The 16227-nt window shown below is 40.4% G+C and overlaps 2 protein-coding genes across 7 annotated transcripts in view; both read left to right on the top strand.

The window, feature by feature from the left end:
• The window catches only part of CR2 (complement C3d receptor 2), a 47991-nt gene extending 44724 nt beyond the window's left edge, over positions 1-3267 (top strand). For all 6 annotated transcript variants that reach the window (XM_069545281.1, XM_069545275.2, XM_069545280.1 and 3 more), the window contains one exon: positions 2690-3267. The gene's annotated coding sequence lies outside the window, so the exon portion shown is untranslated. The remainder of the gene's footprint in view (positions 1-2689) is intronic.
• Positions 3268-12695: 9428 nt separating this feature from the next.
• Positions 12696-16227, top strand: part of CR1L (complement C3b/C4b receptor 1 like) — a 37895-nt gene continuing 34363 nt past the window's right edge. Inside the window, 1 exon segment of the mRNA XM_070289235.1 lies at positions 12696-12832. Within this exon segment, the coding sequence (XP_070145336.1) occupies positions 12697-12832 (136 nt within the window). The 5' untranslated portion in view covers position 12696.

The following is a 16227-nucleotide window of genomic DNA, read 5'->3' on the forward strand; positions in this document are numbered from 1 at the left end:
AGTTTTAAATATTTTTATTAATTTCTATGTCAAAATTTCTTTCAATTTATATTTATCAATAAGCATAGTACTAAATATATACGGATCTGTTGCATAGGTCTTTAATAATTATGCATAGAATCTGTTTACTTACTTCACACTGCTGACTCATGCCCCTGTTTTTTAAAATTTATTCATCTATTCAACACATATTTAAATAAATAGCAACATAAGAATCAATCAATCAATAAATATTGTGAGAAAAAATAAACCAGAAAAGGGGCTAGATAGGAAAGGAGAGTTAGAAGGGAAATCCTCACTAAGAAAATGACAGTTCAGCAAAGACTAGTGTGAAGCAAGGACTCAGCCTTGTAGAAGAAGAAAGAACAGTGAGCACGAAGACCATAGAAGGTGACATGTTCCTGCTGCATTGGAGGCACACACGGCAGGAGGGTGAAGATTGTTGGCCCTATAGGGTATGCTAGGTAATTGTAATGAACTTGGTGTTTGTTCTGAGATGAGAATCATTGAAGGATTTTAAACAGGGAAGCAAATGATCACTTTCACTGCTGCACCAAGATGAGAGTGTAGGTGCCAGGGGTGAAAGATGGGGCCTCCATGTGGATGCTATCACTAAACTCTAATAAGTTGTGAATGGCTACTACCAGCCTGGTGAGGAGAGGTCAGATTCTTCATACATTTTTGAGACAGTGACAGTAGAATTTGCTGACAGTTTGTATCAGAGTATGAGAGAAAGGGAGAAGTCAATGATGATGCCTCGAGGTTTTGGCCTGAGCAGCTTGAAGTATAGAATTGCTGTTAATTAAGACAACTGAGAATGAAATCAGGACCGGAGAGAAACATGAGCAGTTCACTTTGGATATCTGTTAAATGTAAGATATCTAATAGATATCCACATACAGGTGCTAAAAAGATGGCTGGATGTACAACTCAACATTTTAGGAATACGACCAGACTTGGGATACAAAGTTGGGTCTTATCAGTGGATAGATTTACACAATAATGAAACTGAGTAAGGTCAATAAAGGGAGTGAGATAGGCAAAGGAAGAAGATGAGTCCAAATGCTGAGCCCTAGCTCCTCCAACATTAGGAGTCATGGAGTGGGAAGGAGCTGACACAGAAGCATAGAAGCTGCTCTGATACAGGAGGGAATCCCAGAGTGTGGTGTTCCAGGAGTCATGTGAAGAGAGAACGTTAAGGAGGAGGGAGTGACAGACACTGTCGAATGTGCTGATAGATCAAGTAACATCAATGTGAAAACTGACCTGGGTTTAGCATAAGATTTGCTGGTAATCTTGCCAAGAACAGTTTTGGTGAAGAGGTAAAGAAGCACATTGTAATTGACAGAAGTGAGTTTAAGAGAGAATGAAAGGAGAGAAATTGGAGATTTCTCTTTCAAGGATTTTTTCTATAGAGAGGAGTAGATAAGTTGAGTAATGGCAAGGATAAGAAGCAAAGGGACATAAAAAAAAAATGTAAGAATGGTGAAATAGCTGCTATTCCTATAAGCTGAAGAGAATGATCTAGGGGGAAGGAAAGAAATGACAGGGAAAGAAAAGGAAAAATTGTGGGAGCAATATCCTAAGCTAGGAGGAATGGGATCTAGTGTTCAAGCAGGAGGTTGACCTTAGACAGGAGCCCAGCCTTAGTAACAGGAAAGGCAGAACATGCAGGAGCAGATGAAGGCAGGTGGGGAGATGTGATTAGGAAAACACATGTCGAAGTTCTCTTCTGATGCCTCTGTTTTCTCAGTGAATAAAAAGCAAATGACCAGCTGACAGGGAGATTAGAAAAGGAGATGTTAAAGACTTGAGAAGAAGGTATTAATTTGTCACCATGATAGGTGAAGCCTGAATAATAGGGAGTACAGAAAGGTTGACAGGCAACACGAAGAGCCCCCCTGAGGTTTCCAGGAGAAAATGGGGGTGAACAGTTGAAGGTTTGCTAAGCCCAGGCCTTATGCGAAGGCTCTTTCATGCCTTATCTCGTTTAGCCTTCACTGCAACTTTAAAAGGTGTGTATTATTCCAAGGTAATACCTGAGTGGGCATATAATATCCTCGGTGATAAAACCAGGGAGAAAAAATTCTCTTGACCAAAGACTCGGGGTCAGTAATTGACAAAGGTAGAATTCAAGCTCAAATATGACTTCAAGCTGCTCTCTCCTATGTGAGTTATAAAATATAAAATGAAGATACCACCTCTTCCCTCTTGGAACTTATTTTAGTCAGAAAAATAAGACATATACATATCATAGTGTAACATTAACTGCCATAAACTAGACACAGAAAAACTGCTGTGGCAGTTGAGGAAGAAAAGATTCCTTGTTGCTGATGAGTTGCAGAAAAAGAGAAGAAGAGTATGGGAGAGATTGCTGAAACCAAAGCCCTAGGGGCCCAAAGTAAAGCTATCATGTAAATGTTTGTTGAATGAATATTTGAGTAAGTTAGTAGGAGACCATTGTTTTAATTTCTTCCTCATTTATTTTCATTCATATCTATCAATGCAAAATTTAGTTATTATTTGCTTCCTTCATGTAATATGATGGACCATTTAATTGAATGATGCTCCATTGTTTATAGCACTTGTAATTGGTATATATAGAGAGAAGGTTAACACTCACATTTAAACTTCGAGTTGCATCACTGCTGTTCATGCTGTCTCCTAAATATAAATTAATCTATTTCAGTATGCCTCACTGCTTGAAACCCTACTGAACATCAGTTGGAAAGAAACCATTCTATTATCAACAAGTGGATTAGTATGGTCTCAACATCAGTGATACTGTTTCATAAGATTTAACTCCTATATGATATCAGTCTCAAGCAGAACAAAGAACAGCTGCTTGATGATGGTAAAGATGGGAGCCCAGTTTCACCACCATGTGCATTTCAAGGACTTTTTGAAGCCTCACCTGTGATGTACCTGGAGACAGGCTATGGCTATAAATAGTTACATATCTCTGAAATAGTGTTACATTTTTAAGAAAGGAACTAAAAAGAGCTTTCCTTGTGTCTAGAAAGAAACTAGACATATATACTGCAATCAGTATACTTACTGTTACCATATACTTTTAATTATAGTGTGGTTTTAATTATTTAAGCAAAGTATAAAGTATATCCTATGGTTATGATAGGCATACATTTGTTGGGAAGCCTGTTTTTATTTTAATAAGAGCGCCTTTCTCTGATTTAGTTAAAGATCTTACTTTTATTTCCACTTGATTTGAACTTTTCTCATCAAATATATTTTGCCTTTCTATAATCACTCGGTAACTCCAGTTTGCACATCTTTTTAAAAATTATGGGCATCAAGTTGCAATTCTGAAGCTTTCACTCTGAAGTAACTATAGTTGTTTGTAAAATGTCATTTGATAATATATATATTAGTCATTCAAATAAATGTTATCTTAAAAAACTTGCCTTTTGTGATCTTTTTTCTGGAGTCAATGAACTCTTGAATAGCAGACATACTTTTAAGGTTTTTAGAGTTTTTGATTTAACAATTATGCATTCTGGAGCCCACCATTTTGTCATGTTGCTGCTGGTGCTGCTGCTAAGTCGCTTCAGTCATGTCCAACTCTGTGCGACCCCAGAGACGGCAGCCCACCAGGCTCCTCCGTCCCTGGGATTCTCCAGGCAAGAACACTGGAGTGGGTTGCCATTTCCTTCTCCAATGCATGAAAGTGAAAAGTGAAAGTGAAGTCGCTCAGTCGTGACTAACTCTTTGCGACCCCATGGACTGCAGCCCACCAGGCTCCTCCATCCATGGGATTTTCCAGGCAAGAGTGCTGGAGTGCCTTCTCCTTTGTCATGTTAGTCAGACTCAACCCACAAACTGAATTCCCTCACCCTCAACACTTATCCAACAACACCTTCCCCCAGTGCACTCATTGTCGCCCACCACACTAAATCTGGCTGTCAGTGTTCTCTGTTCCAGTATTTAAATTATTGAGAAAATAAAATCTTGCTCATTCACTACCACAGATTTACTCCTACTCTTGTAGATTCTGTAGGTTGTTTGATATCTTAAAAAAAAATTGTAGTAAAGAAAACATGTAACAAAATTTAGTCTTAACTATTTTTAAGTGTACACTTCAAAAGTGTAAGTATATTCACATTGCTATGCAACAGATCCCCAGAACTTTTTCAATTTACAAAACTGAAACTCTATCTCCATTAAAGAATAAGTCCACATTCCCCTCATCTTTCAGCCCCTGCCAACAACCGTTCTACTTTCCATTTCTATGAATTTCATAACTACTTCAAGATATCTTATATATAAGTTGAACCATACATTTACTTGTCCTTTTGTGATGTTTATTTCACTTAGTATAATGTCTTCAATGTCCATCTGCATTGTAGCATGTGTCAGAATTTTTTTCAGGCTGAATAATATTTCATTGTATGTATATACAATATTTTAAAATCTAATTATCCGTCAATGAACATTTGGGTTGTTTTCACCTCGTGGCTATTGTGAATATGGCTGCTATGAACGTGAATGGGTTTCCCAGTTGGTGCTAGTAGTAAAGAACCCACCTGCCAATGCAGGAGACACAGGAAATGCTGGTTCGGTCCCTGGGTTGGGAAGATCCCCTGCAGGCAGGCATGGCAACCCACTCCAGTATTCATGCCTGGAGAATCCCATGGACAGAGGAGCCTAGCGAGCTGCAGTCCATAGGGTTGCACAGAGTAAGACATGACTGAAGCAACTTAGCCCCACCACACACATGAACATGAGTGTACAGATATCTCCTTAAGAAACTGCTTTCAATTGGTATGCAGTTGGGTATCTTATTCATTCACAGTACCATTTTCATTTCTCCAACTCATCTGTTCATGCACCTCGAGCCATCTACTATAAGTTGTTGTTTAGTCACCAAGTTGTGTCTGGCTTTTTGTGACTCCACGGACTATAGCCAGCCAGTTTCCTTTGTCCATGGGATTTTCCAGGAAAGAATATTGAAGTGGGTTGGCATTTCCTTCTTCAGAGGATCTTCCTGACCCAGGGATCAAACCAGTGTCTTCTGCATTGCAAGTGGATTCTTTACCACTGAGCCACCTGGAAAACCCCATATTATATCTTACGACCTTCCTTATCTTAGCAGAGGATGAAAATACCACAAGATAGCTTTCTAGTTCCTCTTTCTTCACCTCTCAAGTTTACCCATCCTTATTCTCAATTTCACTTACCGCTTTTTACACACTATACAGTTTTCTCACCCCTTTCTGTTTCTTCCAGGAGATTGTTCCTTCAGCTATACTTTCTCTCATCACTGCCTGCCTTTTTTCACCTACAAAATGTGTTCAAGCCAGTACTTATTCAGCAGCAGGTGACAGAAATCCATCTCACACTGGTTTAAACCAAGGAGGAATTTTATGTCGCATGACAGAAAAGGTCAAGGGTGCAGCTTGTTTCAGTCAAAATGGGAATTAAATACTCAAATCATGTCCTTAGGAATCTGTTTCATTCCCTGGTTTTATTTTTTTTCTGCTGGCCTCATTCTCTGGCGGTGGTGGTTTCGTCACTAAGTCGTGTCCAACTCTTGTGACCCCATGGACTGTAGCCTGCCACATTCCTCTGTCCATGGGATTTTCCAGGCAAGAATACTGGAGTGGGTTGCCATTTCCTTCTGCAGGGGATCTTCCTGACCCAGGGATCAAACCTGGGTCTCCTACATTGACAGGTAGGTCGTTTACCACTAGCACCACCTAGGAAGCCCCGTCAGCTTGGCATTCCAGCACAAAGAACCTCTTTGGTCCAATAACTCTTTCAAAAGTGCCTTCACTAATTCTTATTTGTCCAAATAGGGTCAATGTCCTCAGCTGAACCAGTTACTAGATCAGAGCAGTGAACAAGCAGATGACAAGGGCTAAGCTGCTTGCCCAGGTTAGAGCTGGGGATAGAATTGATTTACCTTAGTTCTTCTCAAGTGGGGTAATCACACCCTCCCTTCTCTTCCCGCAGTCTCCCACACCCCACAGAGACATTTGGAAATATCTGTAGACATTTGCTATTGTCACAGCTGGAGGAGGGGAGTGCTACTGGCATCTAGTGGGTAGAAGCCAGAGGCGCTGCTAAACATCTTACAGTGCTCAGGACAGCCCCCCCAAACAAAAAATTGTCTGGTTCAATATGTCAATACTGTCATATTTGAAAAATTGTGGTCCATCTGGATCATAAGGAACTGTGGAAACAGGAAAAATCAGGGGCCTAATTCCAAAAGAATGGGTTCAGTTAAAGCAACACATATCCACCCCCAACCCTGAAACAAATCCTCCCCCAAACCATCCATGCTTTCTCCCTTAAACTATCTCCCTTTTTTTTACCATCAAGTTTTCTGAAAAAGTGGTTGAACTTAGCAGATTTAACCATTTCATCTATTCACTTACCAAATAATTATGGTACCCATTCTTGTGTGCTAGGCAATGTTTTAGGTTGTGGGATATAGCAGTGATAAATGAACATGTTTTCTCAAGTAGCTTTTATTCTAGTGAGGAGAGGCAAAAGACAAGCAGATCGTCAGATGGAAATAAAATGAAGAAATAAGTAAAAATTTCAACATTATATGAAGCAGAGAAAGAGGAAAGGAAGTTTTGAATGGTTGTGCAGCTGTAAATAGTGGCCAGAGAAGACTTCGTTGAGAAAGTAACACTTAAGTAAAAATAGAAACTCAAGGGGATGAAGGAGGTAGCTCTGCAGATATAGATATCTTGTCAGATTGGGTTGCAAGCAAAAGAAACATTAGGAGAAAAAAAATTTAAAATTAAAAAAAAATCAAAGAGGGACTATGTCTGCTGCATTTGGAGAAATTTGTTTGCATGCTATGGTAAAAATCCAGTAGAAAGGGGCAAGTAATAATTCTGGAGAGAGAGGGGAATTCCTAGAGTGATGTATTTGAGCAAGAAAGAGCAGATAGAATCTGGTGCATTAGTGGCAAATTTAGCCTTAGATAAGGTGTGAACTGTATAACCCCATGAACAGGAGATAAAGGAACTATCTAAACCAGATAGAAATATTCGGATTAAATTTTGAGAGAAGTTTGTGGAAGTTTTCTTTGTTTTTTTTTTTTTTCTTCTTTTTTTTTTCTTTCTATTTTCTCTGTTAAAAAAGAAAAGAAAAGAACCAAAGCTATAAACATATTAAGAACAATGGAGGAGAAATGAGAGTTCAATGTCAAAAAAAAAAAAAATTGATAGTCACTTGGAAGAATGAGAGAGTAAATGGATTAGGTAAGTGTAGTAAGAACACCAGCCTGCATTACGAAGGTCCATTTGAAATGAGTTGTCATTAGACTAGTCCTCATGGACATACTTTTTTTTTTTTCCAGCCACATTCAGTTTCATAAGTACAGGGGCAAAATTATGGAGAAATGAATCAAAGCAAGATTGCTCTGTAATAAATACAATAAAGTGGAAGAAGGCAAGGCGACTGAGGCAGAAGGCAAGATAGTGATTATAATGATGGACCATGGAATTGAACTGAATCTGGTCAGGATGAAAGTGAGGAAACTAAGGGGGTATGAAATTGAAAGAAAAGATAATGGGTTGTAGGTACTGAGAGATACCAAGATAGTTTGGATCAAGGTACTAGAGGTGAACTAGAAGGATAGGATTAGTGGTTGAACAGTGAGATGGCCAAAATTATGGAGGGACTGTATTTATTGATGGTGACAAGGTCTAAGATATGGCCATGGGCATAAGTGGCAGAATAGAGGAAAGGGCAGGATTGTTGAAAAAAGACAAGGTATTTGGAAAGCACCATCAGTGAATATCAAATCACTGAGGATTATGACAGGAGTAATGGTAGAGAAGTTTGCCATGAGGTAGGAGCTAAAACCTTCCAGAAATGAGGGAAGAAAGCAGATGCTAGGAGACTAGTGTAAAAAGAAGTGGTAATGAGTGGCATATTCTGATAGCTTGTGATGTAAGCCTGGGGAATTGAATCTTCTATTCCTTTTTCCACAGCCTACTATTATCTGGCTTCTTCTTCCATTGCTCTATTGAGAATATCTTGAAAGGATGATATAAAATCCTTGAAAGAGTGGTATTAAAGTATTAAAAAGGAAAGTATTAAAGTATTAAAAAAGACACAGATGTAAAGAACAGACTTTTGGACACAGTGGGAGAAGGAGAGGGTGTGATGATTTGAGAGAGTAGCATTGACTCTTGTATATTACCATGTGTAAAACAGATAGCCAATGGGAATTTGATGGGTGACAAAGGAAACCCAAAGCCAGTGCCCTGTGATGACCTGAACTGTTGGGATGGGGAGGAGGAAGAGGAGGGAGGGGAGTCAGGAGGGAGGTGACACAGGTGTGCCTATGGCCAGGTCATGTTGATGTATGGCAGAGGCCATCACAGTATTGCAATTATTCTCCAATTAAAATAAATTTATTGATTAAAAAAATAAAAGGGGGCTTGTGATGTGATGTGATCAAAGTTGATTTTGTCACAATAGAGTCTTAGGAGAGAGTCTAATGGACACGAATGGAAGATTAAAAACATATCTGGCCTTTGGGACACTGCCCTTCTTCACCTAGTGAGGGTAGGGACTGAAACTTTAATAAAAGGACTAATGAAGTAAGACAGTATTTTGGAATGTTTGTGTGAACTAAGGCTGTACATGCTGAGTAAGTGCAGGTTTGCTGGAAGGTGTGTATGTGGGTCTCCAACAGTGAAGAGGTAATGAGTGAAGATTAATTTCCAACCTTGAGTGTCTTTATTCCACCATGAACCATATCTATGCACAGAGGAGAGAAGAGCTAACATATTTACTGAAATATCTGAAGCCTTTTCAATCCTCATACCCCTCCTCCCACTTTACATCATTTGATATTTGAAATTATTCCACTCTCCATATGACTTGCTCTAACTCTAGCTTCAGAAACAAATGACTTTTGCTTTTACTAATTTTTAATCTAGGGTTTTTGTCTTGGTCACCACAGACCTCCAAAAACTCGTAACTAGAACTATATTTCTGTATAACCAGTTTTATCTGTAATTCTGTGTACTTTATTTTATGCATTTATAAAAACAATTCTGAGAAGGGGTCCTGCTTGATCAAATAGGCAAAGGAGTCCATAATACACAAAAATATTAAAAACCTCTAGTTGATAAGTCAGACCAAAAAAAAGGCCAATACTGTATGTGATCATTTGTGTGTGGAATTTAGAAAATAAAGCAAAAGAATGAATACAGCAAAACAGAAATAGACTCACAGATATAAGGGACAAGCTGGTGGTTACCAGTGGGAGAGAGTGGGAGGAGGGACAGGACAGGGATAGGGGGTTAGGAGACACAAACCACTATGTTTTAATACATAAGGTATAAAGATATATTATACAGCACAGGAAATATATTGAGTATAGTAGTTCTTCTACATATGAACAAGTTCTGTTTTGAGAGTACCTTCATAAGACCAATTTGTTTGTAAGTCCCATAAAGTTAGCCTAGGTAACCAACTAACAACCTTCTGTCTAGTATTGCACTGTAATAGGTTTATACTACTTTTTACACAAATACAAAAAAAAAAAAGACAAACACAAAATAAACATTTAAAATCTTACAGTATAGTATCTTGAAAAGTACAGGAGTACCAACTACATCACTGCTGCTTTTACATTTGCTTCTGGACATTCTGGGTTTGAAATAAGAATATTGTACTATTGGACTCTATACCATACAGTACAATAGAGTATGCAAAAAATGCAACCACTGCTAGAGGATGGCGTGAACATGACAGTGTACACCAGACAGGTGGACTAACTTACATGATTGGACATGTAAATGCACATTCGCATCTTTGAAAGTTCACCACTTGAAGATTCATATGTAGGGGAATTACCATATAGCCAATATTTTATAATAACTTTAAATGGAATATAATCCATAAAAATTTGAATTACTATGTTATACACCTGAAACTAAAATAGTATTGTATATCAACTATACTTCAACAAAAAAATTTTAAGACCTCTGGATGAATGTGGTTCATATGTTTCTATGCTGATCTATTGTTTATTGTACATTTTCTTCCTTAACAGATCGAACAATTCCTGAGATTTTTTATTGTCTTCCATCCATTTCCTTTACAAAATCCTCTTCATGGGCCTTTCTAGAAGTCTAGTTTCATAATCAACAAACTAACTATACTCTCAACCTTTTCCTACAATATTCTCGCACCTTCTGGCCCTCATTAAACTCCATTTGTTCCATGGCTACAACTTTCTCAGTTAAAAATCCAAAAAACCTTTAATATTCTCCCCTGATCAGGCTGTCCCCATCCTCTCCATATTGATTTCCTGATACTGCTATAACAAATTGCCTTGAATCTTGAAAAAGTGCAGATTTTAAAAACAGTTCTGGAGGTTAGATGTTAAAAATGAGTATTACAGTGCTAAACCAAGGTGTTGATGGGACTGACTCCTTCTGAAAGCTCCAGGGAAAAACCTGTTCCTTGCCTCTTCCAGATTTTAGAGGTAGCTGGCATTCCTTGGCTTGTGGTGGCATCACTCTAATCTCTGCTTCAGATGTTGCCTTTTCCCACTCTGTTCTGCTGCCTTTTTCTTATAAGAACCCCTTTAATTATATTGCCCACCAAGATAATAGAGGATAACCTCCCCACCTCCAAATCCTTGAGTTAATAACACTGCAAAATCCTTTTTGCCGCATAAGGTAACATAGCACAGGTTGTAGGGAATAGGACAGGAACATCTTAGGAACCATTTTTCTGCCTACCACACCCCCCCCCCCCATTTCTCTCATCTTTGAATTCTTACTTGTCCCTCCCCCGCATTTCTTATTTCAATAAACACCTTTATTATTCATTTTGAATCCTAAAGCTAACTATTGATTCTCTTCTTTTTCTTACCAGTAACTTTAAGAAATTTGCCAAAATCCAATGCTTGAGCAAATTTTGTTCATTCTATATCCAATATCTTTCTTAATTATCTACTTTAATCCCAGTCATGGTTACCACCAAATCTCATCCTGATGATGGTAAAAGCCTCCTTCTTGGTATCTCCATCCACTATTGCTTTATTCCTATCTAGTCTCTAAACTACAGACAAAATCATACTTTTATTTTTTATTTTTTGAACTTCTTATTTTGTATTGAAGTGAAGTGAAGTGATAGTTCCTCAGTCGTGTCTGACTTTTTGTGACCCCATGGACTCGTCCTGGCTGGAATACTAGAGTGGATAGCCTTTCCCTTCTCCAGGGGATCTTTCCAACCCAGGGACCGAACCCAGGTCTTCCGCATTGCAGGCAGATTCTTTACCAGCTGAGCCACAAGGGAAGCAGAAGAACACTGGAGTGGGTAACCTAACCCTTCTCCAGGGGATCTTCCCGACTCAGGAATAAAACCAGGGTCTCCTGCATTGCAGGCAGCTTCTTTCCAACTGAGCTATCAGGGACATAGCCAATTAGCAAAGTTGTGGCAGTTCCAGGTGAACAGCAAAGGGACTGAGCCATACAAAGGGACTGGATACATACACATATATCCATTCTCCCCTAAAGCCCTCTCTCATCCAGGCTGTCCCATAACATTGAGCAGCAGTTCCATGTTCTCTGCAGTAGATTCTTGCTGATTATCCATTTTAAATAGAGCAGTGTGTACATGTCCATCCCAAACGTCCTAAGGATCCTTTCTCCTGCTCCAAGCAGAAGTTCCTTCTCTAAGTCTCTGAGTCTCTGTTTTCTAAGTTCATTTGTATCATTTTTTAGATACCATACATAAGGGGTGTCATATCAGAATCATACTTTTAAAAATGCAAATTTGATTAAGTCACTCTCTTTCAAAAGATCTTTCAATGGCTTGGTGTGTCTCAATTCAACGTAAAGAAATTGGTTCTTCATTTTCTGTACACTGTGCATGTTGCCTGCAAGTCTCTTAGGCAGAGTGCAGGCATTTCTTTAGCTGACCTACTACTACCCACGCGGATCCTTGAGAAGGGGAAAAAGTCGTGTAGGGGTGTATGAAAGCGAGGCTGTGAGAATCCACCGCTTTTGTGCCGAGCTGCCCACCCTCATATGTAGAACACATCAAGGAGCTGAAAGCTCTGCCTAATTTTCCTTCTGTACCAAGATCTCTAAGGTGTTCCTTGGGAGCGAGACTTATTAGAAACGAGGGAAACCGGGAGTAAACAAGACCTCGCTCGCCAAGGGGAAGTTGTGGGCAACAGTTTTTGTTGTTGTTGTTGTTGTTTTTTAACTTTTATTTTTTTTTTTTAAATTTTATTTTTACTTTATTTTACTTTACAATACTGTATTGGTTTTGCCATACATTGACATGTTTTTTTTGTCGGGAACCTTCGCTGCACTTCCCAAACCCGGGAGCTGCATCCGGTGTGTGGTCCTTTTCTCCGCTGCACTCTTCGATTTTCTCCGAGACCGTCTCTGGTTACTAGAGGCGCTTGGGACGGATGGGAACCTCCGTTCCGTGGAAACGGGACCCTGTCCGGCTGCCGGCGCCCCGCTCTCCGGCTCGGGAGGAGCCGTGCGGGCGGTTCCGGCGCTACTCGCGCGCCGGGCTGCCGGGGGTGAGGCGCGCGGGCGCCTTGTCCTCGCTGGCACCCCGGCGAGAGTGTCTCTCCAAGGGCTAAGCGCGCGAGAAGGCAGGTCGGCTCGGGGACTCCCGGCTGTGTTCCGGACCCCTGGCGGCACTGCTCCAATTCCTCTCTTCGTGGGGCTTATGCCGTGCCCAGTGCAGACGATGGCCGGGTGCCGCGCGGAATTCCCTGCGTTTGCCTTATTTGTACAGAGACTGTCTATAGCAGAATGTGGCGCAGGTCATAGGGAAAGAAAAGGTGTTGGGGGATTCGACAGAGGTGAGTTCTAACCCTTGAAACATGTTAATTGTGAGGAAAGTTACTCCTTGTGTTTCTTCTTCACCCATCTCTGCACCTCATGGCTGCTGCTGCTGCTGCTGCTAAGTCGCTTCAGTCGTGTCCGACTCTGTGCGACGCCATAGACGGCAGCCCACCAGGCTCCCACGTCCCTGGGATTCTCCAGGCAAGAACACTGGAGTGGGTTGCCATTTCCTTCTCCAATGCATGAAAGTGAAAAGTGAAAGTGAAGTCACTCAGTCCTGTCTGACTCTTAGCAACCCCATGGACTGCAGCCTACCAGACTCCTCTATCCATGGGATTTTCTTTTTCTTTCTTTCTTTCCTTTTTTTTTTGGTCCATGGGATTTTCCAGGCAAGAGTACTGCAGCCATGAAATTAAAAGACGTTTACTCCTTGGAAGAAAAGTTATGACCAACCTAGATAGTATATTCAAAAGCAAAGACATTACTTTGCCGACTAAGGTCTGCCTAGTCAAGGCTATGGTTTTTCCTGTGGTCATGTATGGATGTGAGTTGGACTGTGAAGAAGGCTGAGCCCCAAAGAATTGATGCTTTTGAACTGTGATGTTGGAGAAGACTCTTGAAGGTCCCTTGGACTGCAAGGAGATCCAACCAATCCATTCTGAAGGAGATCAACCCTGGGATTTCTTTGGAAGGAATAATGCTAAAGCTGAAGCTCCAGTACTTTGGTCACTTCATGAGAAGAGTTGACTCATTGGAAAAGACTCTGATGCTGGGGGCGATTGGGGGCAGGAGGAGAAGGGGAGGACAGAGGATGAGATGGCTGGATGGCATCACGGACTCAATGGACGTGAGTCTGAGTGAACTCCGGGAGATGGTGATGGACAGGGAGGCCTGGCGTGCTGCGATTCATGGGGTCGCAAAGAGTCGGACACGACTGAGCGACTGAACTGAACTGAACTGAGTACTGGAGTGGGGTGCCAGTTGCTACCTAAATGGCAGAGAGCATGTCAAAGTTTTAACACAGTGCCTGCCACTTATCTATCCTCATTACTTCAGCCCTTTGTACACGAGGGTGTTTGGACAAGCAGTCCAGGGGTGCCAGTTATCACCTGCAAAGTACCTCACATCTGGTTATATTCCCCGCCCCCCGCTATTCAGCACCCTAAACAACCACTGTCATCATTACTGAAGTATAGTCACTCAGTCGTGTCCGACTCTTTGTGACCCCGTGGACTATAGCCCGCCAAGCTCCTCTGTCCGTGGGATTCTCCAGGCAAGAATATTGGAGTGGGTTGCCATTTCCTTCTCCAGGGGATCTTCCCAACGCAGGGATCGAACCCGGGACTCCTGCATTCAGGCATACGCTTTATCCTCTGAGCCGTCATTACTGAGCACCTGTGCTAAGACAAATGCCAGGTGCTTGGGGTTAGAAAAGCTAGCCGAACTGCAGAACCCTCAGTCAGTGTAATGACTGCAGGTAGGAGTGGAGAGTGATGTTTACATATTGTCCCAGTTTAGTCAAGTATTTACAACAAAACAAAGCCTATTATAACTCTTATGAAAATTTTGAGGTGGTGTCCTCTCTTTTTTCCTTTCACTTCAAATAGGCAAACAGAGATTAGAACCCTTATTTTTGACTTCCCTAGAAGTCTTCTTAGTTGAGTCACCTCATTCAAGTGGACATCTTGGTTGAAGTGACAGTCTTTTTCTTTTTTGTTGAGCCTCTTCTTGACAACTCAGTTTGCTCTTTGTCACCGCTAGGCATTTTGCATTCGGTATTTGATTGTGCCTTCCCTTCTAAGAGAGTAAAAAAAGAAGGAAAACTAAGTTTCCACAGAAATTGTTATTAATGTTTTATCTTTTTAGACGCCATAGGCTTCCCTGGTGACTCAATAAAGAATCTGCCTGCAATGTGGGATACCTCAGTTCAATCCCTGGGCGGGGAAGAACCCCTGGAGAAGGGAATGGCAACCCACTCCAGTATTCTTGCCTGGAAAATTCCATGGATAGAGGAGCCTGGTGGGCTACAGTCCATGGGGTTGCAAAGAGTCAGACACGACTGAGCAACTAACACTTACTTAGATGTCATAAAGGAACCTGTCAAGTGAAGAAATGGGATAAAACCTAAAGCTTTATTTTCAGAAGAGAAGCATGCCAAAAAATTTAAGCAATCTGTATTTAGAATTTTTGTGGACTTTGTGGGTACCTGGTTCCCTTCTTATTGAAATGTTGTTATAGCTTGTCTGTGTTTATTAAGTTTACCATTATAGTACACTTCCAGACACGATTAATTGCAAAAAAAATTTACTAGGATTATTATAATAACTTCAAAATGTGAGATAGCCTAAACTATCTAGCAATTTACTTGCTAAAGTAATTTAGAAAATGCTGATGGAATGCTGACAGTGTACATAGCACTTTGGAGTTTGTAAGAAATGGAAGAGAGAGCTGTGCCTTCAAGATGTGTGCATACAGTAGGGTGGTGGGATTTTAGGAAATCTTAACTAAAAAGGCCAGGGTTCTGCTTTGTCCAGCCTCTGCTACCTACTAGCTGGAAGCCTTGGACCAGCAAGTCAGTAACATCCCTGATCTCGAGAGTCCACATGTATACAATAAACATAATTAATATTCTGCTATCTGAGAGGGTTAGTGTGAAAATCAGATGACTTACTGTATATGACAGTGTTTCATAACCTGAAAATCCCCACGGGGATCTACAAAACCATGACTAAAAAGTCATACAAGAGTCTGAGGGCCTCAGAGTGATTGAAAAGGGAGAGATCTCAGCTTCAGTGATCTTAGGCTGAGTGGAAGAAGTATAGCTTTAACAGCAATTGAAGAGTGAATAAAAGAAATGTAAAGGATGTTTCATGAGTATATTTATTTTATGTAAAAATTAGCATAGCACAAGCCTTGCCAAGACTGTGTTGAAGATAGGGCCAACTCTGGCGCCCTCACTTGGCCCTCAGGTCAGATCTCACTATTACCTTGTGTAAAGATGCGGGGTAGAAAGGAGTTGGCTTTCTATAATTCCTGACTTGTTTCAGTTTACATATGCTCAGATGAGTAGATTTATGTTTGTGTTACCTGGTTTTATCTAATATAACTTTCACAATTGGACAAGTAACTTCAAAATTTTCCTATATAGAGATAATGAATAAAATAATTCTAATAGGGCCAACTCACACAAGCAATTGAATGACCTGGCTGACTGTCCTCTCCACACAGACATTAAGAGGAAGAAATCATGTTGGTTTAATCGCGATTGACCAAAAGTTGACAGAAATGAAAAAATCTGGAAAGTATTAAGGAGACAAGTTGAAATATAGCTTTACATTCAATATATATTGTATAGCATATATAATTATTATATATAGCTTATATAATAATTGTAAATAACTTGCATAATATA

This window comes from Ovis canadensis, chromosome 12 (genome assembly GCF_042477335.2).
Source record: "Ovis canadensis isolate MfBH-ARS-UI-01 breed Bighorn chromosome 12, ARS-UI_OviCan_v2, whole genome shotgun sequence".
In the NCBI taxonomy this organism is placed as follows: domain Eukaryota; kingdom Metazoa; phylum Chordata; class Mammalia; order Artiodactyla; family Bovidae; genus Ovis; species Ovis canadensis.